At 47.2% G+C, this 27,587-nt stretch overlaps 1 protein-coding gene across 2 annotated transcripts; it reads left to right on the top strand.

Annotated features, from left to right (window-relative positions):
- Positions 1 to 1,164: 1,164 nt before the first annotated feature.
- On the top strand, positions 1,165 to 24,183 carry LOC142568143 (uncharacterized). Of its 2 annotated transcripts, none has more exons than XM_075678217.1 (6): positions 1,165 to 1,380; positions 1,705 to 1,790; positions 10,503 to 10,595; positions 11,712 to 11,759; positions 13,220 to 13,267; positions 23,972 to 24,183. In XM_075678217.1, the coding sequence occupies exons 1-6, from the start codon at positions 1,266 to 1,268 to the stop codon at positions 24,113 to 24,115; spliced, it is 534 nt and encodes a 177-aa protein (XP_075534332.1). In that variant the 5' UTR covers positions 1,165 to 1,265; the 3' UTR covers positions 24,116 to 24,183. The 2 variants fall into 2 exon arrangements, with proteins under 2 accessions (XP_075534332.1, XP_075534333.1); XM_075678218.1 differs by lacking the exon at positions 23,972 to 24,183 and adding an exon at positions 15,383 to 15,537.
- Positions 24,184 to 27,587: the final 3,404 nt, after the last annotated feature.

Genomic DNA, 27,587 nt, shown 5'->3' with positions numbered 1-27,587 from the left:
CCATCAACATCGCTACTTTGTGAATAAGGCTCCCGCAGAGCCCACGTGGTACCAGAAGCAATACATTAACAAAATACTTACGGTGAGATGCCCATTTTCCGCTTTCCACTTTGTCAGAAGCAGTTTACCAAATGCTACGTACGGGCTTATTATATTTCGGGGGCACAATGTTGCAATACAGCCATCATCAAAATTTCCTAATTTTGAATTTCAAGTAACTTTCACTGAAAGTTGTGAGAACGCAAAGGAAACTTATGTAACCTTCCGTAACTTGACTTTGAAGCCTATGTAATGTTTCGTTGAAATCAATTTACCATTCCCGTAAGAAGAGCGTAGTATATTTTTCAGGTTTATATTAAAAGACAAAGTGGAAATTGGAGCGGAAATAAATTCCAATCTCATTAACATCTCATCATAAAGAAAAAGCAAAAGAGAATCACAAGGAGCAACTAGAAGGCTCTTAAAGACAAACATTCTAAATTAAACAACCGCAAGAGGAAACTAGAGAGTTTCCTACACGCACAATATATAAAAAAATGGCAACAAAAATTATACAAGCAGACTGGCACACTTTTCGCTCTCACATGCAGGCCGAGTCAGCTGCATTTCAGTTGACTGCCATTCAACATCGCTTCACGTGCACCTCGATTGGCTAAACCGATTGGTTAGGAAGTGACGACAGTCACCACGTGACCAGGCCTACTTCCCTTCGTTCGAGTGATGGGGAGAAAGAACACCGTGACGTCACTAATTCCAATGCCATCAATGATTTATCGCGCCAAATGGTACGCCACTCCGAGCTGAAAAGCGTCGCAGAAAGTTGCCGAACGAGAATAAGGCAGCAGCTGCTTTCTTAAACGGTCTCGCCTTCCAGCCGTTCCTAAACCCGAGAGCTCGCCTATATTTACAGCACACTTCTCAATTCAGCTAACCAGCGACAGAGAGCCGCTCCTCGATTTCGCGTCTGCTGTAGCCGCCACCAATAACCGGCACACGTCGAACGAATAAATGTGCGGGCGAGCGTATTATGTGGAGGAAGAAAACGTGCTCCGTAGCACGTTTTTCTCCGTTGAAGGAAATCATTTCTGAAAAAAATTTCCTGACGAAAGGTTTACTTGCGAGGCTTTCAGCGTTGAAGGGTCGTCGCGTTCCGGCGATCCCAAGGAAGGCTACAAATCTCGCGCAGACCGTAGGCTCGCCTCGTGTGCGCCGTTGCTATTGCTCGCGATACGGGCAGAAGCTGGCGGGGCGAAGGTGCAGCTGGAATGGCTGTAGCCGTCTTCCTAGCAGTGGCCGTAGGCGCTATTGAAAACGTTCTAGCTAACCAGAAGCATTTTGACATCACCATTGGCCTACCGAAGAACGCAATATGCAAGAGCTGTAAGTACCGCGTGCTGTTTTCACGAACGAACGAATTAATGAACCAGTTGCATTCAAAAATGGGATCGCTGGGGATTTCTATTGCGGCAATGATTGGTTTGTTTTTAACAGATCTTGAACTCCAATGTACTACCTACACTAGGTTAATACAGTCGTAATAACGTGGGCCCTGTTTAAGAATTGCTCAAGCGATCATAATCTTTGGGCGTACGCATTTGCATTGACACCACGAATTTGGGGGCACAGATCGCGTTGCTCTTTGAATGCATACATCGTCAGCAGAGAGCCAATGCAAGCATGTTCGCACCTCCTCTACACTCGCAGTTATCCACGCCAACGAGGCCTGCCGAAAAGCTGTGGAACCGCTAGACGTGCACAGACAAAGCGTGAACGGCACCAAAATGGCGATGGTGCGTCCGTTTCTCCGATGACTTGCGGGCCTTCGCACTTGCACAGGCAATTCAGTGGTCAAGACTGTAGAAATTGTACTCATAACTACTGCGCTTGTCGTGTGTTTTCGGTTACTTGCTGAATGACTGGGAACTGACCAAAGGTCTGAATGACCTTTGAAAAATTTCTACGCACTGCATTCATACGTAACATAGCATTGACATCTTTACATTCTATAGTTCGTGTTTCAGAGCAATAAAAACGTAAAGTAAGTTCATGGTAAGAACTTCGAAATGCCTTAAAAAATTTTTCCCTGATAATGTCTTGAATAGTCCTTTCAGGAAACTTTCAAAAAGTGCAGGTTTGTTAATCGCATAATTTGTTGCGGTTGTTAGTTCTGTTCCATATCTTTAGAGGGGGGGAGGGGGAAGTGGAGGTGTTCGGCCAGACAATAGGCAGATTGAAGTAGTATTTCAAACACATTACAAGCCGCATAAATAAGGAAAATAACGATTATATACTTTCGTAGTTTGCATTTAGATAGCTTCAGCGATGTTCCGCTCACAGGCTGCCCCGGCGCACTTAACCAACAAAGGGTTCTTGCTCTGTGACCCATCAAGTTAACACGACGAAATTAGAGAGTGTTAAACCAACTGCTATGCAGTTTTATAAAATACTCAAGAAAACCAGCAGAATAATTCGGACGGATCGGGCCGAATAATTCGTCTGCATCCACATTTCATCATATAGGACCCGAGGACAGAACAAAACTTCAGATTATCCCGAGTGAGACCTACCGTTATCGGGATATTCGCTGCCCTCACTGCCTTGCGCGCCATTGCGTCAGTAGAGATTCCGCTGAAAATTGGTTATTTTTAGACATTCTCAAGCCACGTTAACGTATTAAAGAGCACAGACCGAGACTTCATTTATACACATTTGGTATGTGAAGCCATCAAGGAGCCCATAAAATCCAGTGCAATAAATCGCATTGTAGTGTATCAGTGGATACCAGGACACTGAAATGTTCCTGGAAGCACTGCACTTTACACAACTGCCGAACGGGCGCACCAAAATGAAAATATAATAAATATATCTCTTACCCACAGCGAAATCCGCCAGTTGCTGAGAAAGGTATCCTGTCGACTTACCCCAGACATCTGGACCCTAAGATTAAATTGTCCATTCCGCTAAAGTTGAACGAGAAAAGAAATTTTGGCACTTTATTGCACCGCCTGTTGTTTGCTAAGGCATTTGCGCGTCACTTTTTGTACAAAAATTAGATGCATTCGTTGTCCAACGTGTCATTATGACTACATTAACGAAAACGTACACCTAATTCTCGAGTTTCCACGGCACGATACCGCGAGGCGAAGACTAGAGGAAGATTTAATGTTGTTAGATCGTAAAACGCTAACTCTGAAAAAGATACTTTGCCCCTGGGCAACATAGGGTTACGGGAAAGAGCACCTGTGGCTTTTAATATGTCCTCGAAAAAAAAAAAAATATTAGGCTCCTACTAAACGTTCGTGGTTGATGCTACGAATACGATTTTCTTTAGGTACCACATGTTGTGTACATCATATGTGCATATCTAACGCCTGATTTGGCATGTGTTGTTGTATCTTGTTGTGTAGATATATTTAGACACGTTAGTCGTCACTTACGTGCGCGTTTTCAGATTATTTTCCGCACGCTCACTTTGTGCTTGTCGCTTTTTTTGGTGTGCTTATAGTTGGGCTTGGAAACATCTCTTTTAATTTCATGACAATAAAATGTATACACATTTTCTGCTTACAGAGAAGCTTCATGCTCGCAAACGAACTGGAATAGAACCGATATTAGAACAAACTATCAAGCTGACATTTGTTCATCGCTATTAGCTATTAAAAAAAGGACTTTGCAAAATAAATTTTGCCGACATGGTCACGCCAAGATAATCTGGGCCGCCAGAGCTTTGTCAAACGTCGCTCCGCGCGCAGCCAATGTAAAAGCAGTGTCATCCCGCGTCCGTGACGTCGCTGATATGCAACACATCTAAAAATAGACGGGAATGAACATCTCCATTATCATGCAAACCTCCTCCTCCGGGCGATCTGATTAGTACGTGTTGCTGTTGCTATTTAATATATGCTATACAGTGGGGGAAGTATAACGACGGTCGAGTCCATTATCCAAAAGTTATAGCTAAAAAAACACTAAATGGAAAAAAGTACACTGAAATAATAAAAAAAAAGCTTTCATAATCGCTTAGAGTGAAAGAAATAAAATACACCCTACAGACGTACTAATAACTTGACTTGAAGCTGCAAAAGTGCGTAATCATGTAGATCTTTGCAGAAGGGTTGAAATCCGGGCCAGTTGGTACATAGTTGAACGAAAAAAACAGTCAAAAACACAAAGGACAAGAGGAGAGGTTCACATCTGTAGATGTAGATCTTGAATGTCCTGTTGTGCTGGTCTATCGTAATTGGGCACTTGTCCATCGTCAGCTGCCTCACAGAGATTGAGCTTTATGACAAGCTCGCAGATCAGAGCAACGTGTTCACGCGATAAATCCACCAGCCACACCTCGAGGCTTGCAAGGCTTTAAGGCTCTGTGCAGACCTGAACTTGAAATCGAAACTCCTACAAGTGACGTTTTTCCGCATTGCCCAGCTAAGTTAGACAAGTTGCTGCTATTCGGCGTGCGTAGACTCGCATTATCACGCGCGATAATAGACGTCATAAAGTGGATCCGAGTTTTAATTATTATATATTAGGAATAAGCTGAAATCGAGGCACACATTTGCTAAGTGTGCACGAAGACATCATCATCATCATCATCATCATCATCATCAGCCTGGTTACGCCCACTGCAGGGCAAAGGCCTCTCCCATGCTTCTCCAACAACCCCGGTCATGTACTAATTGTGGCCATGCCGTCCCTGCAAACTTCTTAATCTCATCCGCCCACCTAACTTTCTGCCGCCCCCTGCTACGCTTCCCTTCCATTGGGATCCAGTCCGTAACCCTTAATGACCATCGGTTATCTTCCCTCCTCATTACATGCCCTGCCCATGCCCATTTCTTTTTCTTGATTTCAACTAAGATGTCATTAACTCGCGTTTGTTCCCTCACCCAATCTGCTCTTTTCTTATACCTTAACGTTACACCTATCATTCTTCTTTCCATAGCTCGTTGTGTCGTCCTCAATTTGAGTAGAACCCTTTTAGTAAGCCTCCAGGTTTCTGCCCCGTAGGTGAGTACTGGTAAGACACAGCTATTATATACTTTTCTCTTGAGGGATAATGGCAACCTGCTGTTCATGATTTGGGAATGCCTGCCAAACGCACCCCAGCCCATTCTTATTCTTCTGATTATTTCCGTCTCATGATCCGGATCTGCCGTCACTACCTGCCCTAAGTAGATGTATTCCCTTACGACTTCCAGTGCCTCGCTGCCTATTGTAAATTGCTGTTCTCTCCCGAGACTGTTAAGCATTACTTTAGTTTTCTGCAGATTAATTTTTAGACCCACTCTTCTGCTTTGCCTCTCCAGGTCAGTGAGCATGCATTGCAATTGGTCCCCTGAGTTACTAAGCAAGGCAATATCATCAGCGAATCGCAAGTTACTAAGGTATTCTCCATTAACTTTTATCCCCAATTCTTCCCAATCCAGGTCTCTGAATACCTCCTGTAAACACGCTGTGAATAGCATTGGAGATATCGTATCTCCCTGCCTGACGCCTTTCTGTATTGGGATTTTGTTGCTTTCTTTGTGGAGGACTACGGTGGCTGTGGAGCCGCTATAGATATCTTCCAGTATTTTTACACATGGCTCATCTACACCCTGATTCCGTAATGCCTCCATGACTGCTGAGGTTTCGACTGAATCAAACGCTTTCTCGTAATCAATGAAAGCTATATATAAGGAGGAAAGAACTTTATTGGGTCCTGAGGAACCCCTTCCCACCCACTCTTGGTTTAGTGGTCGGCAGGGGTCGCGGGCCGCACCCACCTTGGGACGGGAAGCCCGTGAGCCTCCGCCCTTTCGTGAGCCCTCTGGACGGCCCGGAGCTGGGTCTGGTGGTCGTCGCTTCGCAGGGCGTCCATCCAGTCTTCTTCTTTGCTGAACACGGTGCCGCTTAACGCGGAGCATTGCCAAAGCATATGCGATAGCGAGCAGTACGATTCGCCGCAATCCGGACATTGCGGCTCTACGTCCGATGAATAAAGGCTCATTCTGCCTCTCGAGGGGAACGACCTTGTTTGCAACATTCTGAATATAGATGACTGTGGTCTAGTAAGTTTAGCGTGGGGGAGCGGGAAGGTCCTCCTCGACAGCTGATAATGCGTGGTTATTTCGTTGAAGGTGAGCAGCGGGTCTCGGTGCTCCCCTCCCTCCCCGCCACTTCGCTCGCCACGATCGCCGCGGTGCGTGAGTCCTCGCGCGCGTGCGTGTGCCAGCTCGTTGGCGTTGGGAAAGTCGGGGTGCACGTCGGCCCCCATGTGGGCTGGGAACCATTTGAGGATGTGATGACCCGCGGCTCCCGCACTGCCGAGGATGGCCGCCGCTTTCCGCGATATCGAGCCCGAGGCGAATGCTCTGGCCGCCGATCGCGAATCTGTGTATACGTAAGGGCGTTCGGGGTCCCTCATTGCCATGGCTATTGCCACCTGCTCGGCCACCTCGGACGTTACCCCCTTGACCGATGCTGCGTTGATGATCGTGCCATCCCAGCGTATCGAGACGGCCGCGTACCGGTCGCTGCGCCCGTACTGGGCCGCGTCTACAAATGCCGCCAGTCCCGGACAGCTGGCGGTTGATTTCAGCAGTGCTCGGGCCCTCGCCCTTCGGCGCCCCTCGTTGAATTGCGGGTGGACGTTTCTCGGAAGCGGTTCTACCTTGAAAGTGCCCCTGACCGCCGCGCTGAGCGCGACGCTGCGTGCGGTGCACTCTGCCTCGGCATTTATTCCTGCTTCTTCTAGGATGCGTCTGCCGGCCCTGGTGGTCGACAGCCGCACGACCTGTGCCTTGGTCTGTGCTTCGATTATTTCTGCTAGCGAATTGTGGACCCCTAGCCGATCGAGCCGCTCCGTGCTTGTACTGATCGGAAGACCTAGCACCCTCTTGATGCTCTTGCGCATCAGTGTGTCTATCTTGGCCGCGTCTCTCTTGGTCCATTTTAGCGCCGAGGCTATGTAATTTACGTGACTCATGAGGAAGGCGTGGTAAAGTCTGATGAGATTGCTCTCGCTGAGCCCTCCCCTGCGGTTGGTCACCCTGAGGATCAGCCGGAGCATGTTCTCCGTTTTGGACGTGAGACTCATGACCGTTTGGGTGTTACCGCCTTTAGCCTCAATTAGCAGCCCCAGGATTCTTATAGTGTCCACTCTGGGGATCGGCTGGCCGTCACTCGTGTGTAATTTGATTGGTATTTGATCGATCGGCGTCAAATTCCTCATGCCTTGTTTCGAGGGCCTGTAGAGCAACAGTTCCGATTTGCTGGGTGACAAACGGAGTCCCGTTTCCTTCAGGTACTCTTCCGTTGTGTCCAGCGCTTCTTGAAGAGCCCGCTCGACTTCTGCGTCGGACCCTCCCGGGCACCACACCGTAATATCGTCTGCGTACAGGGCGTGATTGACGTTGGTCACTCTCGTCAGCCGGTCCGATAGCCCTTTCAATGCTAGATTGAATAATAGGGGGGAGAGCACCGCCCCTTGTGGGGTGCCCCTCGCGCCCAGCGTGTACCAATCGGACGTGGCCTGTCCTATTTTGATCGTGGCTTTCCTGTCTCTGAGGAAGGAGCCTATGTAAGAGTGGAATTTCCGGCCGAGCCCCATCACCGAGATCGTTTCCATTAGAAATCTGTGTTTCACCGTGTCAAACGCTTTCGTTAGGTCCAGGGCCAGTATGCCCCTGGTGTCTCTGGTTATGCCGTCGATTATGTGCTTTTTGAGTTGTAACATTACGTCCTGTGTGGAGAGGCCCGGTCTGAAGCCCACCATGTTATGTGGGAAGAGGCCCTCTCTCTCTATGTACCGCGATACTCGGTTGTGTATGGCATGTTCCGCCGTCTTGCCTACGCACGAGGTCAGCGATATTGGCCGCATGTTTTCCGCCGAAAGTGGTTTACCGGGTTTCGGTATTAGTATGACCGAGGCCTCTTTCCAGACCTCTGGTACTTGTCCCGTTTCCCACGCTCTGTTGATTTCTTCGGTGAGCTTCTCGACCGACTTCCCGTCTAGGTTTCTTAACAGTTTATTCGAGACCCCGTCAGGGCCCGTCGCGGAGCGTCCGTTGAGGCCTTGTAAGGCATCCCAAATTTCCGATTCCGTGAAGGGCGCGTCGAGTTCTTCGACCTCTGTGCCGGCGTATTGCGGATAGTCACCATCGCCTGACGGGCCCAGTGGCAGATACGTCTCCGCCAGCTCCTTTAGGAACTCGCTCTCCGTTTTGCCCTGCTCCTTTTGTTTGTGTAAAATCCTATCAATTGCCAATCTCTGATTGCCTTTGGATTGCTTGTCGTCTAACAGTTTCTTTAGGAGGTTCCATTTGCGCCCGGTTCTCATTTGTCCGTCTACCGACGCGCACACCTCGTTCCACTGTTGCTTGGAAAGCTCGATCGAGTGCGCTTCGATTTCCCGGTTTAGTGCCGCTACTTTCTTTCGCAGTCTGCGATTTAGTCTTTGCGTTTTCCACCTGGCCGTGAGGGAATTCTTTGCCTCTAATAGGTGGGCCAATCTCGCGTCCATCCTTTCCACGTTCAGTTCAGTTTGGACAACCCTCGTCGCGGTGCTAACGTCCTCTTTGAGCCTTCTAAAAAGGCTGTCTAGGTCCGCATATTCGCTTTTGTCTTCTTTCCTTATTTTGCGGAAGGCGTCCCAGTCGGTGACCTTAAATTCCCTCGGTGGTGTCGCCTTGACGGGGATCGTCACCGCCAGTATGCAGTGGTCGCTGCCGAGGTTCTCGTGCAGGTTGCGCCACTCTGCCCCTCGCACGTTCTTTACGAAGGTCAGGTCGGGCGTCGTGTCCCGCGCCACCGACGTGCCTAGTCGAGTTGGATAGCGGGGGTCGGTCACCAGCTCTAGCGAGCACATAGTGACCGCCTCCAATAGCCGTTCTCCCTTAGGCATTGGCCTTGCATAACCCCAGGCTCCGTGGGGCGCGTTAAAATCTCCTGCCACTATTAGCGGTGCCCCCCTGGCCATTGAGGCCGCCTTCGTTATGATCGACGTGAACGATTGTCTGCGGTCAGACGGCGGGCTGTACACGTTCACTACGAATACGCTGTTTTTCAGCCAACTGTTCGGTATGATTTCGATCGCGGTTACCTCCGCTTTCACGTTGCCTAATTTGAGATCTCGTTCCTGAAAAGAGCATTTGTTCGCGACGAGCGTTGCCACTCCGCGCTTACCCTGTTCGAATTTCGACGAGGCGACCCGGTAGCCGGGCAAGGTCGCCTCGCTACCCAAGGTTTCTTGTAAGATTATGACGTGCGGTTTGTCCGCCTGTGAGGCAACGAACTGTAGCAGCGGAGCCTTGCGCTTTTTGATGCTAGCGCAATTCCACTGCCACACGACCAGCTCTCTAGTTGGGTTGTTCGCCATGATTGATACATCGGAGTTGTGTAGCACCTGCAGGCGCCATGTGTGCTTCGATGCGCGTCACTCTTGCCGCGAGCGCTACTATGCTTTCCGATAGTTGCTGGACCATTAGCTGCAAAGAGCTAATCGACTGCTTAATTCCCAATAGGATGCTGCTGGACTCGTGTTCCGCCAGGTTTCCCTCCTCCGTCAGGGGAGGGGCCCTGCGTTTGACCGAGCGAACCGACTGCTCCCCTTGCGGGGTCGGTGTACTTTGCGCCACCTGCTGCTGCTGTTGTTCGGCTAGCTGAGAAGTGGAACCTTGTTTTTGTAACAATTCGAAATCCGCCCTCATTTTCTTAATCTCCTCTTTGAGGCGCGCGTTGTCTTCCGCTAGCTGAGCTATTCTAGGGTCTTCCTTGTTATGCTTTGGCAATGCTACCTGCGTTACCTTTGATTGTGATTTCGGTTGCGGCTTTGGCCTGGCCCGGTCCGCCCAGGTCGGCCCCTCTTGAATGCGCACTTGGGAGCGGGAGCGCCCCCTGGAGAGGGAACGGCCTCTCGATCGGCTATATTCTGCACATTTCTCTATCACTTGATTGATAGTGTGAATATGGTCTATTGTTGAGTAGCCTTTACGGAATCCTGCCTGGTCCTTTGGTTGACAGAAGTCTAAGGTGTTCCTGATTCTATTTGCAATTACCTTAGTGAATACTTTGTAGGCAACGGACAGTAAGCTGATCGGTCTATAATTTTTCAAGTCTTTGGCGTCCCCTTTCTTATGGATTAGGATTATGTTAGCGTTCTTCCAAGATTGCGGTACGCTCGAGGTCATGAGGCATTGCGTATACAGGGTGGCCAGTTTCTCTAGAACAATCTGTCCACCATCCTTCAACAAATCTGCTGTTACCTGATCCTCCCCAGCTGCCTTCCCCCTTTGCATATCTCCTAAGGCTTTCTTTACTTCTTCTGGCGTTACCTTTGGGATTTCGAATTCCTCTAGACTATTTTCTCTTCCATTATCGTCGTGGATGCCACTGGTACTGTATAAATCTCTATAGACAGTCCGCACGAAGACAGTCCGCACGCAATGTCCCAGACTGTCGTGCATAACCAGCACAGCCTTTTATTGCTTACGTACCTGCTGGTCGAAAATTTTTTCCAGAAACACGGCACGTTCGCCCAAGTATTGAAAATGTGCTACAGGAGGAAACTGGCGAAGGATGATCTTCACCACGTATGCCGCAGCGAGCGAACTGTGAGTACGCAACAGCTACGTGTATATTTGTCACCCAGCTGCTAAGGGAATTGCATTATTCATCATCATCATCGTATTATTATTATTATTATTATTATTATTATTATTATTATTATTATTATTATTATTATTATTATTATTATTATTATTATTTATGCGCCGTCCCAGCGTTCTAGACGAGTTCGCTGAACGCTTGCGCAAAGTTGAATTATAATTTTTTTTTTAATGAGACGGCCACATGCAGATGTTACCGATTGATCATTGCACCTAGTTGTGCACCCACGACAGAGCTCATTTCCGCACATAACGATCTATGTGATTAAAGGCCTACCGCAACGAAATTATACTTGTGGCTAAATTATTTATCACTGGCACATACTACTCAAACAATCCCGGCAAAGCTGCACACCTGGGATTCGCATAACTTTCTTAGTAGCCGCCTTCAAACAACGTCTAATCCAACGACGCCCGCACCTGGGGGTTAGCGGATACGACCTATGTAATGGCCTCCGAGAAGTTTTCAGCGCAGCGCGGGCTGTCGCGGACGTCGCCTCGTCTCTGAGGTCACGCCGAGCAGCCGCGCGTTCTCGGTCATTAATCAGTTTCGCCGGACGGTAATGGTGGCGCTATGTTGAGCTTTGGCTCCGAACGCGCATTTTTGTAAGCTTTTCGTGACGCGTTCACTGTATTTGAAACGTTTCACGCGAAGTTGCTCCATATCTGCACTATCCAAAGCTATAGGCTTTTTACGCGGTCAGAAATTTGAACTGAACCTAATCAGCTCTCTCAAACTAGTCAACTTTGTCGTTCATCGCAAAATGTCATGAACAATACCGGAAAAGGCCCATGGACGTGAGCTACCTCTGACAAAAAAAATATTTCTCATGCCAGTAATATTTTTTTTATTGTCGACTAACGCGAGTGTCAAGTTTGAACGTTCCCTGTCGCACTGTACTAAAGTGGAGTGTACCCATGCGCACTGTGTCCGGAAAGCTTCCCCTTGGCTTACGCTGCCCGTAGTCCTCTGACAACTATACTGAACGTCCAGATTTCCTCCAACAATTTGCCTGGTTGCCGTGTTGCTAATTATTTCTTTTATATCTGTTTTCTACCCAGGTGAGAAAAGTCCTTCAGTGTTACAAGAAAGCCTCAACTAAGGCTACGGTGAGGCCGTCGATTGTTTGAAAGTTTCAGAAGCTGTGGGAAACAAGTACTTTTCTTTAATGTTTAGTTTCCCGCCCAGAAAAGGAATATAATAAATGGCATGTAGGCCCTGCAGCTAGACGCTCCTAGGAGCTGTCTACATAAAATCATGCCCGGTCTGATAATATAGACCACGAACAATGCAGCTCGAACTCGCGATTAGGCAGCTTGGGTTGAAGTTCACGCCGCTAACAATTTCTCATGTTGTCTATCTGACCTTCTGAACATAGAATAAATATTTCCTCTGACATTGGCTGCACTGATCTTGCTGAAATATACTGAATGTAAACAAAAATTATAAAAAAATTTGAGGTATAGGGTTTGATCACATAGTAATGTCTACCTGGATATATCTACCTTAATACCATACACGTACCTACTAGAGCCCACAAAATAATTCTGCACCGCTTTAGAAGGGGCGAGAATCTTCGGACACATGCCCAGACCGTCCTCAGTACGCACAAGAGGGAGAACGCGTTGCAAAACTTATTGAGGACCAGGTTACAGGGTTTGAGAAGTCTTGTGAACTACATCGCCCTCATGTAGATATATTTTTTTCTTGTACGGGTGTGTTAGACAGCGTTGCTTTGGTTCAAGCAATTCAACAAAACTATATACGCCATTAGCCATAAACATATTCAAACCTGTCTTCTTTTTTCTCTTGTTCAAGTGTTTCTACACATGACACAATTAATTTTTATTGCTACCCCTATGTAATGCCATCTCTGCACCTTAGGGCACCTAAATAAATAAACAGATAAATAAATAATCTTCTACCATCTTCATTTACGTTTACATCCTTACGCCATCAGAGATAAATAAATAGATAAATAAATAATCTTTTACCATATTCATTTGCGTTTATATCCTTACGCCACCAAAGGCCAGCCAGCCAAACAATACGCTGCCTAACCTCCCCGTTCTCCCTCTCTCTCTTCCTCTCCTCCATCTACTAGGGCATCTCAAATAGACAGAAGTATATACATCAAGCCTTACATCACCGTGGTACTTTATGCACGTGGAAATTGCGATATTCCTGTTACTGACGCACAAATTATGTGCAAAATGACATTTGCTAAATATATATGCTATATTGCAATAACAAAAAATAACGGATTTGTGAAGCTGTAACTTAAGAATGTCATTATCGTGCAAATTTCGTCAGTTTTTCGAAAATATGCGAAATACCGAATACCATACCGCTACTATGAGTGAGTAATATTTTTGTTTTGAGCGCCCAAAAGTCTAACTGATGTTCATTGCTTAATCAAAATATTTCTGCTGTTGGCATAAGTTTGAACTAGGAAAGTGGAACAGGATTCCAGCTTTACGTCGACTTTAAGTGTTTTCTTGTATACACAGTCGCATCGCCGGCATGTGCGATTTTCGCAGTTGCCAACCACGATATTTATTGTCCACAGCCAAAAACCTCCCGGAAAGCCACGAAAGAAATCTTCAGGGAATACCGGGTGAGTTCAGCGGAGCTCAAAGCCCGCACGTTATTTCTAACGCGGGCACGCACATCGAAATTTGTTAAGAGAAAGTGGCATGGTCTGGGTTGAACACAATGGTTGCATGTAAAAAAAAAAATGCCATTTTACTCGAAAGGCGTCGCAATGGTAGCGATAGCGAAGAATTAGAGAACTACATGAAGTACGGTTCGCAGTTTTATCGGCCATGTAAATTCCAGTTAACATTTGTCTAGTAATTATTTTAACAAGCAAGGTGTACCGCCCGCACAGGCAAACATGAACCGATCTCACCCGATACCGCGAACACTAGCTTTCACGATGCTGGCACGATGAGCGCCGATAGCGGGGAGCCAGCGCTTCATGCTGCCTCTCGCTTCAATGTGCTACCGAAACTTACAAAGATGTAACACTAGGCGCGCGGGAAGATAGCGTACATAAAGCCACCAAACCATCTTGGCTTGCCAACTATTCTAACCGTCGAAGAGCAGCTCAAAGATAGGGCGCGCGGTCCGCGTATGGGCTCAGCCAAGCAGACAGCGATGCGCAACCAAGGCTTAGGATAGAGGAGGAGACGCGCTCTAGATCACGTTAAAACCCCTTAAACTCCGTGAAGTACTGCCACGCTTTGAAGAATGCCGCCTCCTCCTCGCGCGTTCTGGCCTAGGCCGACGCCGCGTCGCTATTGGCCTAATAGCATCACGTGGGCCCTCGCGCCGTGTATCAGAGCCATTTTTGCTCGAGAAGCGTCTACGGAGTGGCGAGGAGCGCATCTTGGCGCCGTTGCTACGCTCGAGCAGTGTAGGCGATGCCACGGTCGAGGAGGGAGCGTGGGAGGAGAAACGAGGAGGACTGAAGGCGGAGGAGTAGAGTGTCGCTACTTTACGAAGTTTAAGGAGTTTTAGATCACGTTACCGAGAGCTGAACTATCTCCCCGCCTTCTTATTGCACGTGCTCGATCACGTGACCACCAACATTGGGCGTGCGGAAAGTCAGCGCGCATCAAAGCAACATCACTCTCGGCTGCCCCTCGTACGCTTTCCCTCGCACCCACGGAATACGGTGAGCTGGGCGCGAGCTTATCGCACTTGGATTTCATACGGAACATCACAGGGACAGAAAAAAGTTGCCTTGAGTGTGTATGTAATTGTTACAGCAATGAAAATTGAGAAAAAACACTGTACAGCCATGCAACAAAACCATATACGTGTTTAGCTGTCAGTATTGTAACTGCGCACCCTTCATATAACAGCACCGCCACACCCAGTGAACAAAGACAAAATGTGGCCTCGATTCGACGAATTTTCTCCTCTGAAGGTATTTCCCAGCCCAAACCGTTCAAGGTTCATGTACAGAAGTGACGCGCATGTCGCAAGGCTAATATCTATTAGACCTTCTCACATTTACAAAAGTTGCGCACAATGAATTCTGAGTTGAGTGCATTGTGCGAATGAACTCGAGACCATTAATATTATGTAGCTGGCTAGGTATGCCGGCAGGCAAACCACTCCAGGGTTCATTAAATGCATCTTATACTGGCTGCAATCAAGGAAAACAAAAGGGGAGGGGGGAGGTTAAGGGTGATTTATGAATGTTTACGTTATGAACTTGGGATTTAACTATGTATTCGTCTGTAGTATATTTATATGCATTATTTTAATACGTATGTAAAGTCTAAAACGTAATTAAAGCCATTAACCTCAATTAAAGCTCATTATAGTCCTCTATACTGCCTTCTTGAATAAGGTTACCTTTGGCCATGAGACTGATGAACCATTACATATACTGCGATGAAGCTGTGACAAGATTAAAATGCGAGAAATTTCAACTAGGTGTAAACGATGCCCTTATCATTCGTTTGTGCCGCGATAAGAGGTCGTACGGCTCTACGACCTAATGTTTATGATCTACGCAATGTCATTTACTACCATTCACTGACTCCGTATACTTATTGTTATCGACTTTTCGGCGGTTCCTGTATCACCCCACTGTAGTGCCTGCAAAGGCGATGCAGGCAACGCGCAAATGAATAAAAAAACACGAATAGCATCTTGTTTTATTGCCTTTACACTACGACATGGACTTCCTCGGTGAACGAGCTCTCGTCTCTTTCAGAAATGCTTCCTGGAGAAGTTTACGCCCGAACCCGACCCGAGCGACGAAGAAATCATGTTTCCCAGGGCCCCCATTTTGCGCGACTGAAGCGCAATTGGTCCAGTTTTGCCATTTATTTTATAACCACATCGCACGTGAAATAAACTATATAACTACCCAACAAGCGCGAGGCGGCTTTGTGGTAAACGGTTTCCAGCAGGTGCGTATAGGCTCTCCAATATTTCACACCAGAACACGCGAGCATCGACCGCGCGGCATGCAAGTCTTATAAAGGCGGGATCGGGGACACTCTGTGCAAGCGCGCGAGGGTTCTTCAGGGCGAGTGCTTTCTGCTACGCCGTACGCCATCGATCTCACCTTGCCACGGCTATGGCACTGCCCGCACGGTTGCTTCGTGCGTTGGATATTTCGGAGGGAAAGCGCTTCGCATGCCCCCTGAAATTCCTCCACGATCCAGAACTGGAGTGCAGTTTACCGATTAAGCTTAATTTAATTAACGTTCCTCTTTAGCGCGCCTAAAGCTAGCTATACAAAGGCGTTTCTCGAACTTTGAGCACACCGAGGAACGCGCTTTCTCGGAAAGTGTAACCGAAGCTAAAACACATTATGGAAATGAAATAAGAAACCACGCACATATATACAGCGGGCATAAATGCGCAGTGAAATGTGACTTTAAATGCTTTGTGAGCACTCCGATGCGCGGTTTCATTTTCAGACCATCCCTGCTCCCTCCACCCCACCCCCACCCTAGAAATAATAATGATAATAAAGAAGTACTTACGCGGGAACATTCTGCGTAGCAAATAAAGAAAACGCTTATATTATATTGAGAGTTGGCTTCAGAGCAGCTGTGGCTCTGAGCCTTAGAAATGAACGCGAGAGAGGGGGAAGTACATAAGAAGTGATCACGCCTGCTTGCGGCAGTTGTGGGTAAGTTCGTTTTCGCTCAGCGGACTGTTTTTTAAGCCCACATAATTTCTTGACAAAGCAGGCGGTCTAAAAGGACAATCTCTTACCCATTCTTGAGTGAGAAAGAAGCACTCCTCTGGAGCTAAGACAGGACTAAAACACTCACATTCCTAGTGTGCAACATTTAATTCGGGGTAGGAATTCACTCGCGATGTACGTATTCATGAGAAACAGTTTCAGGGCTTCCAATGCCCATCTCCATCTTCAAAAGTACAGTTCTCTTTAAACTACCACCGAACAGGCGCCCCCGGCAGCTGGGCGGAATGGACCAGTGCGCCACGGGAAGTTCGAAATATATGGTGGCCTCGCGGTACAATCGGCCGGGCCAGAGAGTCTGAGCACAACTAAGTGGCCTGAACTGGAGCATTAGTTGCTTTGGGACTAACAGATATGACTCCCTCCTGCTCCTCCTCCATTGGCAGAAATTAGTGGCGGTCTCAACACTCTGGCTAAGTGGGCAAGATTCCAGCACAAAGCGGCTTGAATTCCGCAGTTGCAGCAGGTGTCGCAAAGAATTAACATATCTATATTTAGTGAGCGCTACATTACTGTCAATTTTACTTCCAATAAAGACCTAAATTTTTATGTCCCGAACTGCTGGAGATATTCACGGGTAAAAATGTTCATCTTATCTCACACATGTTGTTCTTAAGAACTGTATAAGTAACATTCCGAGAAAGAGAGCTAGACCCCGGAACGAAGGATGACGAACAATACACGTGCTGACTATCAACTGGTACTTTATTCATAGGCAGAACATACTATAGGTGTCCTAGCTGACGTGAACAAGACTGTTAAAGAAGTAAAGCCAGTTGCACACAGTGAAATCTGTCAAAACAGCGAAGCTGGTGGTCGTTTTCTCAAGTTTGAATCAGTGTTTCGCGCGATTTTCACGAAAGTTTTTTGTCTCGTTTTCGTCGTTTTCCTAGATTCGAAATTCGGTTTCGGACTGCGCACACTCTTCAGTTGCATGAAGTTGTCATCAAACGACAGTCTGTCACACCGCTTGCAGCTCTGGCCGCAATCACGGTCGAGGGATTCTCTCTTGAGCAGTCCATCGGCACCCTCTGTGGGCGGAATCTCTCTGCGTCGACGTCTCTGCTCGGCCTCCTACTGTCGAAGTTGGGGGTTAGCTTGCCTGCGCTGGCGCTTGGGTTGCCTTGCCTCCACGCTTCCCATTCTCAATCCTCGGCGGTAGCGGCTTCCCTTGCGCTGGCGCCTATGCTTTGCGCTTATCGCTCTCGAAGCTCGCGATTTGCGCGACGTCGGCGCTGCCACTATCGTGCGAGCTGCCGCTGCCGCTCGCGCCGAGCGGATTCCATCGGGCGAAAGGGCGCGCGCCGGCAAAACACATGCTCCTATACCCTTCTCCTTCCCCCTCCTTCGGCGCGCCCTCTGGCGGTGAGCTCCGGAACCTGCCCCCTGCGTGACACCGGACGCCGGACGGTGAAGGCCCGACTGAGAACAGCTCCGCTGTTAAAAAACAAAGGGCGGCTGCGATATACGACGATGAGACCAACGGCGTTTTGTTAGCAGTGGCCTTGTGCAAGCTTGATAATGTTTAATTCTAAACATTCTCTGGCTCATCGCAGGCACTTTGCGGTCGGTAGGTTTGTTCCTGTGTCGCCTCATTTCGGGCCTATTAAAGAAATAACCTCATGTCGGAGGGTGCGATCGAAGCTATAGTAAGAATGCAGCGCGTTATGCTCTAACCGTTAAGATTCGATCCCACGTATGTTTTACTCACGCCAACGCCGACAATAGGCCGTTCCGTACACAGCCAGCAGAGCTGTGCAGGCTAGCACCACTTCTTGCAGTAGCCGTGTTCCCGATGAGAAATATTTCGCTGTTTTTACCAGCAATTACATGAAATTGCTCTTACTTTAGGCCCAATAATAAATGAAACAAAAAGATGCATACTTTGGAAATGAACTGCGTAAAACGGCCGTGAAAGCGTTGTTCTAACGCGAAAGCGTTAAGCTCGCCCCGCCGCCTCGTCGCAGAAAATCCGGTGTCGGCGTCTACCGTCGGCGGCGTTGTGCATCAGAAAAAAATCATACCGAACCACAACCGCGAAAGCCCTCCGCATGACGAAAAGGCGTTACTGAACCAATTGAATTTCTCCCCGTAAAATGAGTCCGAAAATTTGGGAAGTCCTACTTGCACACAACCTATATATACAGACATGATAGCGTCGGATTGTAATTTGAATATACGAGAAAATAATTTAAATATACGCAAAAGCATAATTCTGCTACGCGGAAGCTCAAACACAAACCCCATTTGTCCTTGCTTACTTGGGTAAGAGCCACCGCTCTGCCCTGCACTGTCGCCGTGATCAACCTATCATTGTTATCTATCGGCCCCCGTGTCGTAGTATATCCGGTGTCGGTGTCGACGTCAACAAGCTCCGATAACGCTTTCGCGTTCCACTGTCGAAGGGTAAGCTTAAGCGCCCTCCGAGTTTTTAGAACATAATGCGTTCTTCAACTTTTCTTTTTTTTTTCAGGTCCTTCATTCGCAGCACGCCGCGGAGCATCACGCGTACGCTCGTGCAAACATGTGCGAGCGCGAAACATTAACGCGAAATGCGCGAAGTTACACATTTTGATTACCAAAGTTTTCGCGTAGCTTCCACTTGTTGCACGCTAGGCATGGAACGGAGTACAATTTTTGAGACGACTGGCGCGTGTCTCACCTCACATAGCACGAGAGAGAGAGAGAGAGAGCGGCAATTCCCCTTTCAGCCACATGCTTAGCAGTAGGGAGCTCTAGGGTGCCCAAGGCGTTGGAAGAACCAGAGTCGCCGGGCGTACAAAATAACTCGAAGTGAGCAGGAAAAGAGCGCAAAGGGCCCACAACGAAGCTGGCGTTCCGTAATGACCGGGTGCGGCTTGGCCCGGCATATGTCCTACTCGCTACTCTCCTTTCCGCGCGTCACGAGCCTGCCAGTTTCCTGCCAGTGTTGCCTGGCGGCAGCTAACGCTTTGTGACCCTACGCTGTAGTTGCACCTTCAGGTTCGGCCCGCACTCTCCTATGCATTCGGTGTCGGTCCGGGTTGTAAATCTACTGGTTGTAACGTTTCTATACGCCGGAGTAAAACAAAGCTGTCGTCGTCGTCTGCTCGCTCCTGCCGCTATACACGCAGGCTGCTGCTAGACGTCGGTACATCTGGTAACGCCTTGAAGTGTGCACCTCCCACGGCGCTGGATAGCCAGCGAGCTGCAGTGCGCTTCGCATGATATCCATTACTGCAGCGCGTGGGATCTGCATACATCTTAATCTGTTATCATTGGTTAGCTAACTAGCACAAACAGGTATGTGCCTATCTATAATAGTGAACAGTTGCCTGCTTGCGTAAGGGTAAAATGTCTAATTGCGCATCGCATTTGAAAACGTTGTTCAATGGTTTCGCACTCGTTACATTTTCCCAAGTTACCTTTTTCCGAGTTGCGAAAATGGCGGCAAACCGCGAAAAGGAATTCGGAAGTGAACCCGCGCACGTGCGTTTCGCGTGCGTGACAGCAGCGCTCTTGAAAGTAGTTGGTACACACTAACGCTACTCAATATAGCTACAAGGAGTGGTGTAGAATTGTTACCGCAGTAGTCGATGAAAATTTGTTTTTTGTTCTTCCCTTTAGTGGCCTTCCATAACACCGCCTTAAACAGCGTCACGTCGCGGCTTACTTATCAGCAGACAACACCTATCAAGTCACATTTTTAACAGTCGCCAAGTCAGCTATTGAGTAGAGTATAAAAGATGGCTACTGCCCCAGTGCTTATGTATACGTGACTCCAAGCAGATGAGCAACTAAGTAAAATGTACCGGCCAGCAGCACTGATAAAATCATGGACACCCTATCGAGTAGATGGATTGAGTGTTTTATAAACAATATACAATGACTAGAGTGTCGTTGCATAAACTGTTTGTATGTGTTACAGTACATTTCTGGGTTGCAGCAAGAACCTTAGTTGCAAGTCAGCGAGTTACTTGGCCTCGGTACGTAGGGTACGGTGAAATGTAATCTTACTGGCGAGATTGGAAGCCGTACGCTTCCGGGTATTTTATTTCATTTATACGCAAAAGCTATTTCGTACTTATCCCGAGCCATGCTGCAACATTCAACGTATCGCAGAAACAACCAGTACAGTCGTAGGTCTTTCCACAGCGAAGCTCCTAGCCTCTTGTTAGTCGGGTATTTTTGGTGGCGTGCTCACCCAAGAACCGGCGGATAGAAAAGGGGCTTGTGTTTCATTTTCCGCCTAAAGGAATTGCGTTTTCTCGTATATTCGAATTGCAATCCGGCGCTATCTTGTCTGCACGTTGAACTTGCACTTGCGCCAGGATTCCCGAATGAGGATCTATGCTGCACTTGCGCACCACCCGTGCGTGCGCGCGTGTTGCACATCGTTTGTGCTCGTGGTGCTTGTGTGATGTCGTCTAACGTCAGTTTGTGGGGGGGGGGGGGGGGGGCGTATTTGTCTAACGCGGACACCAGCTTCGCTGTACATTCAATTTCCTAGGGCGGAATGGAGGCGGACCTTTTGTTGGTCTGGCAGGCATTGCAGGGTGAAATGGCCAGAATGGCGATGGATACCGTGCAACAACAACAACAACCACAATAACAACAATAAAAAGTGCAGGATGGGATGCAGAACGGCCAACGTATGCCTGATGCTGCTCGGAGCTTTCGGAGTCGCAGCAGGAGACTTATACTGGAACCAAGGGCTGAGACTCCCCTCCGGGTGCTTTGGCCGTGAGTAGACAATAACAATGAGTGGTTAGTTAGAAGCCAGAGAATCGATTCGATGAGAAGTGATGATACACGAAAGAATATGCCTTACTTTAATCATTGTCTCTTGATTTAATAATTGAACATTTATAAGGTTTGCGGGAAATATGGCGATGAAATAGTTGTCAGCACGTTCACACTACATCTAATTAAATCATTTTTAATGCATCGATTTAGTCAGCTTCAGATGCTCGGAGGCGCAAATTACATGTCCAAGTTATCTGTTCTTGTTGCAGAATATATAGTTCGTATATTTCGCATTACTACCTGTATAAAGTCCTACCGTTACACAGGGTGTTTTCTTTAGACAATACACATTTTTATAAAAAATCTATGACCGTGATACACCTGTCATCTTTGCATACGAGCCCTACGGCGAAGGGGAGAAACTTCCCGAATTATGTGCAATTTTCACGATCCTTAAAAAATTAGAGTGCATTAATGTGTGTCTGCCTTCAATTTCGCCATTTAAGCAACCGTCTCTGGCGCACTAATAAATAAGTTAATTAATAATTTTGTTAATTATTATCCCGAAGCTCACGTTATTAGCAGAAAGATATGTCCACCTCGCCTAGGAACTCCTCTAAAAGAACGGCACGTCCGCTGAGCTTATAGCCATAACATAAAAATCTGTGATCTAAAAAAAAAAAAGCTCCCTGTTTATATTAATTTAACAACACCCAGCTGTTCAGCTTAAAATTATGTGACCGTGAATATCCACTGGATGACCTTAAATGTAGCAAAGTCCACCGAAATTCGTTTAGCAAATTTTCTTTTTATTTGAGAGGTTCGCCGGAAGGCACATGTACCGAAAGAAAGCAAGTTGGCAACGTTCAGTAGATGGCATTTTGAAACGTTTGTGTGTTTCTTGTGTATCTTAAAGGGAATATCTGAATTGTTTCCGAGGAAAAATGTTTTGAGACCTAAGCACAGGCTTCTTCGAATGAAGGTTGCGGAGCTATTTGCATGTGGTATCTGCATGACTTTTTTTTAGTTTTGCGATCGTTTGGATAATGTATGCCCTGCAGGTGCAAGGTCTACAGAAGGGCAAGCGCTTCCTATCAAAATAAATTGGCACGGGAGAGCAAATTACCACACATAACAAATTATGTGGCATGACGTACAATAATAGTGAAATATTCGTAAAGCTACGAAGGATTACTCCGAGGTCCCGTTTTAAAGGTCTGTCGCAACAAAATTTTAGACCACTGAAACATCCTAGTTTAAGATATTATAGATACATGGAGCCTGCGTCCGAAATTTCACATTTGAGCTATGAGCGGAAGCGTCACGAAGAGCTCGCAAAAATAGCCGTTTTCGATACTGAAATAAAAAATAATAATAAACGCCATTATCGCTCGCCAGAAGTGACGCGTGAATTATTGTGCGGCTCCTCGGTATGACCTCAGAGATCCAGGCCACGCATACGCTTTCTTTAGGTGCTGTCCAAATCCACGTTCGATAGGGTGGCGCCCTTTGGATTTCAAATGGGATGTTATACGCAATCTGTGCTTTTGCTGGTTGAATGCACCGGGATCGATTTTGGGAGCCGGAAATACGCCACATGCTTCGGGTTTTGAACACCACCTTCCAAGAGCGCTTCAAAACGTGCCATCTAGATTCGGCTACTATCCGTCGGTCGAATTGGTGCAGGGCAAAGCCGGTCCGCGCAAAGTAGCATCGCCAGACTGAGTGCGAGAGCGTACTCCTCGTAGCGCTTGTCCTCGTCTGTTCCATGTGCCTCTGTCTAATTTATTCGCGTTTAGTTTTCAATTCATCATGCCAGATGAACTAGCCCAACAGTTATTCCTTCCGTATACAGCAGCTCGGCCGTGCACAGTTGCGCGCAGCTGCGTCTGCTGCGCGTGGAATCCTATAATCTCGGAGGCCACGCTGTAGCAAACCGTAGATACCGCAGTCACCGCAGGGTGCCGCGAGAAGCTCTCTCGCCGCCGAGGCATTCGGACAACCACGTGCTCTGACTGGTCTCTCCAGGCGTGGCGACGCCAGCTAGTCCAAGCGCTCGCGGCTGCCCCCGACGCGTTGAAAAATCTTGAAGGCGGCGTGCTGGGTACTGCGTCATTGGCGACAACCACCAGGTGCGCGCGTCGTCTGCTTAGGTGTCGTTTAAAGGCTGCTAACAAGAATATGACAAAATTACTAGTCAGGCGGCTTTGCCAAGATTGGTTCAGTGGCATATACTGCTTAATTATAACAAACTTATCCAAGGTAGAATTTAATTGCAATTGGCCTTTAAGGCAGATTATTCATTTCTTTTTCTATTCGAGCATCACAAGATAAATGGTGCCGATTACGTTCAAGACAAAAAATGCTCCTCAAGTAGGCCGGCTTACAACAACAGAACCGTAGAAAAATAATCAAATACCAAGGAAGTGTGGAGGAAAAAAAAAAGAAAAGACAAAAATTGTGGCACTGCTGTTGTAAAATGGCACTGTGATATTGGTGAGACTGGAAATATTATCACATTTCACATGCCGTGCTCTGTGTGCGAGCACCATTGTTAAGCAGCGGCAGTGTGCTTGCGTGTGCTTGATATAGCCGGTGAAACTGAATACCCTTCTCGCAAAATTCTGCATTTCATTATACGGGTTTATGTTTATTTTCTTCCAAAATTCTCCTTTTAAAGTACCGCGTTTTCGTGGTACACGGGATTGTTGGGCTCGGCGAGTGTTGTGCTCACTGATTCGTTCTTCTACAGCGATAGCTGGGGCCGAAGAGCTAATTTCTCGAAAGCGCTAGGTTCGATTCGTAAGCTCATTGCGCGCCCCCTGTACACGGCCTCATTTCAGTATTCCCCTCTCCCAGGCAACGCATACGAGAACAAATGCGAAGAACTGCTTCGGACGAGCCGTGTGTACAGGCTACTCCAAGAACTTTACGAACGGAGCCCCTCGGTACGTAGCGTATACTGGGTGCAGCGTCTGCAGGCAACATCTTCGAATGCATTAACGCCGGCACTTGAAAATGCATTATGCACTCGACGAACTTCAACAGCGGCACACAATTAGTATTCAAGATCGAGGTTTACTTCGGCCTTTCACCTGCTTTGTCGGAAGAAAGGTATTCTATATGGTGCGGTTGTTTATTAAAGAACAGGTCCCTTGCAGGTCTTGATGTCTTTACCTAAGTTACAGCCATTGCCCGAATACCAATAAGGTGTTCCTTGAAAGTTCAGCCCATAGCACACACTTGATTCATGTAAAAAAAGCCTTCTTCGAGTCACGACTTAATCAAAAATTTAAAGGCTACACCCTAAAGGCTGTGTGACAATAAATGGTGTCCCAGTTGCCTTTAGCCAAGCTGTCATTGGATGAAAACAAAGAAGAGAAAGACATGGTGGAATGTACGGTATATAGTACTTACTGTGTTAGGTCCTAAGACATGTGACAAACGAACACGTTAGGTTTTATAAGTGCTCCTTGCGCCGTCATTTTTTCTTCATATATTTTTTTCTTTAACAGATTGGCTAACGCTAGCTGCAACACAAAGTACAGTTCTAACGGTTCAATTTTTCCCCCATTTCTTAAAAATTTATTTTGTTACTCTCGCGTACTTATACCATCGGAAATGTGGCATCTTTCATATTTTTACATGTGCGTGTTCGCATATTTGCTCGCGTTAGTTAAACCTTCGAAATTATCACCTCATTTCAGGGGAGAGACAATTTCCGGGCTAAAGTCAGGGCGTGCGCCGTGGAGGTGATGACCTCCATAGACTTCCACTACCTATGCGACAGTATGAAGTTTGTGAGTACTCGGCCAGCCAACGTTACAATGTAACGAGTACTTTGTCTGACGGCCTCACAGTTATCTTTAATGCGGTACCTTCCTGACCTTCCTTCTTTATATATCTCCCTCTTACTCTCTGTATCTATTTCTCTTTAATGCCGACATCACTACTTATGCAACCAATGAAGCCTGCAGCGCTTCCGACTGGTCCTTCACCACAGAAAGTTATTCCCTCGTCGCTGTAACCATAATTTGGATGTTCTAGCAGTGCTGAATTATATAGTACCAATATTATCACACTGAAGTAGATGTATGCGGAAACCCAAGCCGTGGGTGTCGACTTCCTGCGAAGCTAGGTTCAAATAAAGGAGAGAGACATCCCATTACAATTAGCGGCTACACTGTAAACGGAAATAACTCCGAGGTGGGAGTATACTGCTTGTCCTATAGCGACCCCCCGGTTCGGAGTTTTTTTGCTCCGTATGATCGGAGTAGAATTTTTACTCCGTACGAGCGGAATTTTCGCGTGGAATTATGGGAGTTTTTTTCTGTCTTTTCTTTATTTTTTGCTTTGCTATTGACGGAGTTCTTTCGAGGTGCTATGGGAGTATAAAAAGAGCCATCGCGTGAGTTTGCGCGAACATGTTTACATGCAGAGGATGCTGGTCAAATTTCGAAATATGCACACGAGACCGCGTCGAATTCGACGGAACAAGTCAATGAAAGCACATATATCATGACATACATAAACATTTCAGAAACACCCAATGCAGAAATTTGAAAGACATCACACGTACACGCGATACTCAAGAAGCAACGGTGCCAGTATATATAGCCACGATATTGTGTGCCTCGAAACCGCCTAGGGAGCAGCTGTGCTGTTTTCAGAATTACGACTCACATGCTCGTTCATACGAGATCTCTCTCTCTCTGAAATTAACAGAATACCTTAAGCAACACAAAACTGTTAATTCAAAATAGTGAGAGAGAAAAAGTTAATGGCGTAATTTTTCAAAATTATCATGCCATTCTGTGAGTGCTGAAGCGACTTCGCACACTGCCGGCGTTCGCGGCCAAAAAGTAGTGCGTTAGTTACAGTAAGCAAGAAAAATGTAAGTGCATGTGTTGCATAGCAAAATTAAATTTTTGCGATATAGTGGTAGCGTAGCAAGAAATTATTACGTTTGAGCATGACCCGCAGCAGCCGACATAATTAACACCGAGAAATGCGCAGTCATACATTTTATACACCGCACTACTTGCTCTGCGTCCGAGCAATCTGTCTCGGTTGCGAAAAGGAGCTACATCGCTGATCTGTCGAGTGAATCCCTAAACTCGGAGCCAGCAGGCATGCGTCTAAATCAATGTCTCGGATAGAGCGTAATGTTAATGCAATATAGGTAGCAACGACGTGACCAAAACATATATGCGCGATAACAATTCGATTCACATCGCTCAATAAGAAGCTTTATTTTCAGTACGCATACTTATGTCCTACCGTTTTTCTTCGGGCGAGGATATCCGTTCACAGATACATAAAAACAGTTGCTTGCACTCCGGTCTTTCTCACTGGCAACACAGCACCGCAACGAACTTGGGTTACGCCATTCATGCGCGACTAGCACGGATGTCGTCGCTCGAACAGTGGCTATTGTTGCCATTGCTACGCGGTCCTTTCAAACACTACACTGGACGTTGTCAGCATGTACTAAAAGGTCATAGAAGTCGCATTTCACGTACTGAAGAACACAAGACAGGGTGACGCTGCACGAAAACACAGCCAGAACGTGAGCCGACATCACGAGCCAGTGAGCAGCTTCGAGGTATACCTAAGCCTTTTTCCGCACTTGAAAACGTGGTTCTTGCAATCATCGTTGTCAGCAAAGCGATCACAGCTAATGTACTTGATGCTGAGATACAGTGAGCTTCAGGCATGCCAATAACACTTTCTGGAAGGAAATACGGGAAACAAATTGACGAAACGCTGTCGCGGAACGACACTTCACAGACGTAAACAAACCGTCAGCCATGAGCACTGCCCGCTCCGCCGAACGCGCCCGGTCGCTGGCGAGGCGCACAGCCTCATGGGAAGCGCCACGTGACCAACCTGTATCGGCGGATGGGAGTTTTTTTTAAAACTCCCTGTCGGAGTTTCACGGGAGAACAAGATTTTTAAGCGGAGTAAAATCGCGTCATGTCGCCTTAATACTCCCGCAGCTAGCCAGCGGAGTGAAACGAGGGGATGGCGGTGTTTTGCTCCCATACATCGGAGTAAATATTTGAGAGGGGAGGTTTTAGGGCACATCACCTCTTAAAAACTCCCAGGTGGGTTTATTTTCGTTTACAGTGTACGTTATAAGGACGTTCCTTCGTTACGCTGGCTGCCTTGAATAAATCTTGATGAGGAGCTTCTTGGCCCTCATTAGCATTCCGAAATTTCTTTCTTTAAAAGTTAATTGAATCAAGCATGCCTCAAACATCGCCTATGAAGAAAGCGGTATACATGCAGGCAGCTCCCTCCATCGTATACAAGACGTGCACCATTGCTGTCGTAGAGTTTCTCACAATGTTCCCTAGAAGGAAATATGGCGCCACCGTCCATGGGAGTTTCCTAACGCGCTCTGTACCGTCATCGGAAGGACGGTATATGGGTGCGCGAGGCTTGTGCTGGCTGGTGTCGAACAAGGCTTTCG

This window comes from Dermacentor variabilis, unplaced genomic scaffold, assembly GCF_050947875.1.
Source record: "Dermacentor variabilis isolate Ectoservices unplaced genomic scaffold, ASM5094787v1 scaffold_17, whole genome shotgun sequence".
Lineage (NCBI taxonomy): Eukaryota > Metazoa > Arthropoda > Arachnida > Ixodida > Ixodidae > Dermacentor > Dermacentor variabilis.
The sequence above is the reverse complement of the archived record's forward strand: the minus strand, read 5'-3'. Positions and strand labels throughout refer to the sequence as shown.

What these genes read in the sequence shown, in the direction of transcription:
- LOC142568143 (XM_075678217.1), top strand. Translation starts at nt 1,266, where the DNA reads ATGGCTGTAGCCGTCTTCCTAGCAGTGGCCGTAGGCGCTATTGAAAAC. An exon ending in GAACGCAATATGCAAGAGCT is followed by an intron (nt 1,381 to 1,704) that starts GTAAGTACCGCG and finishes CTACACTCGCAG; the next exon opens with TTATCCACGCCAACGAGGCC. An exon ending in ACGGCACCAAAATGGCGATG is followed by an intron (nt 1,791 to 10,502) that starts GTGCGTCCGTTT and finishes AATTTTTTCCAG; the next exon opens with AAACACGGCACGTTCGCCCA.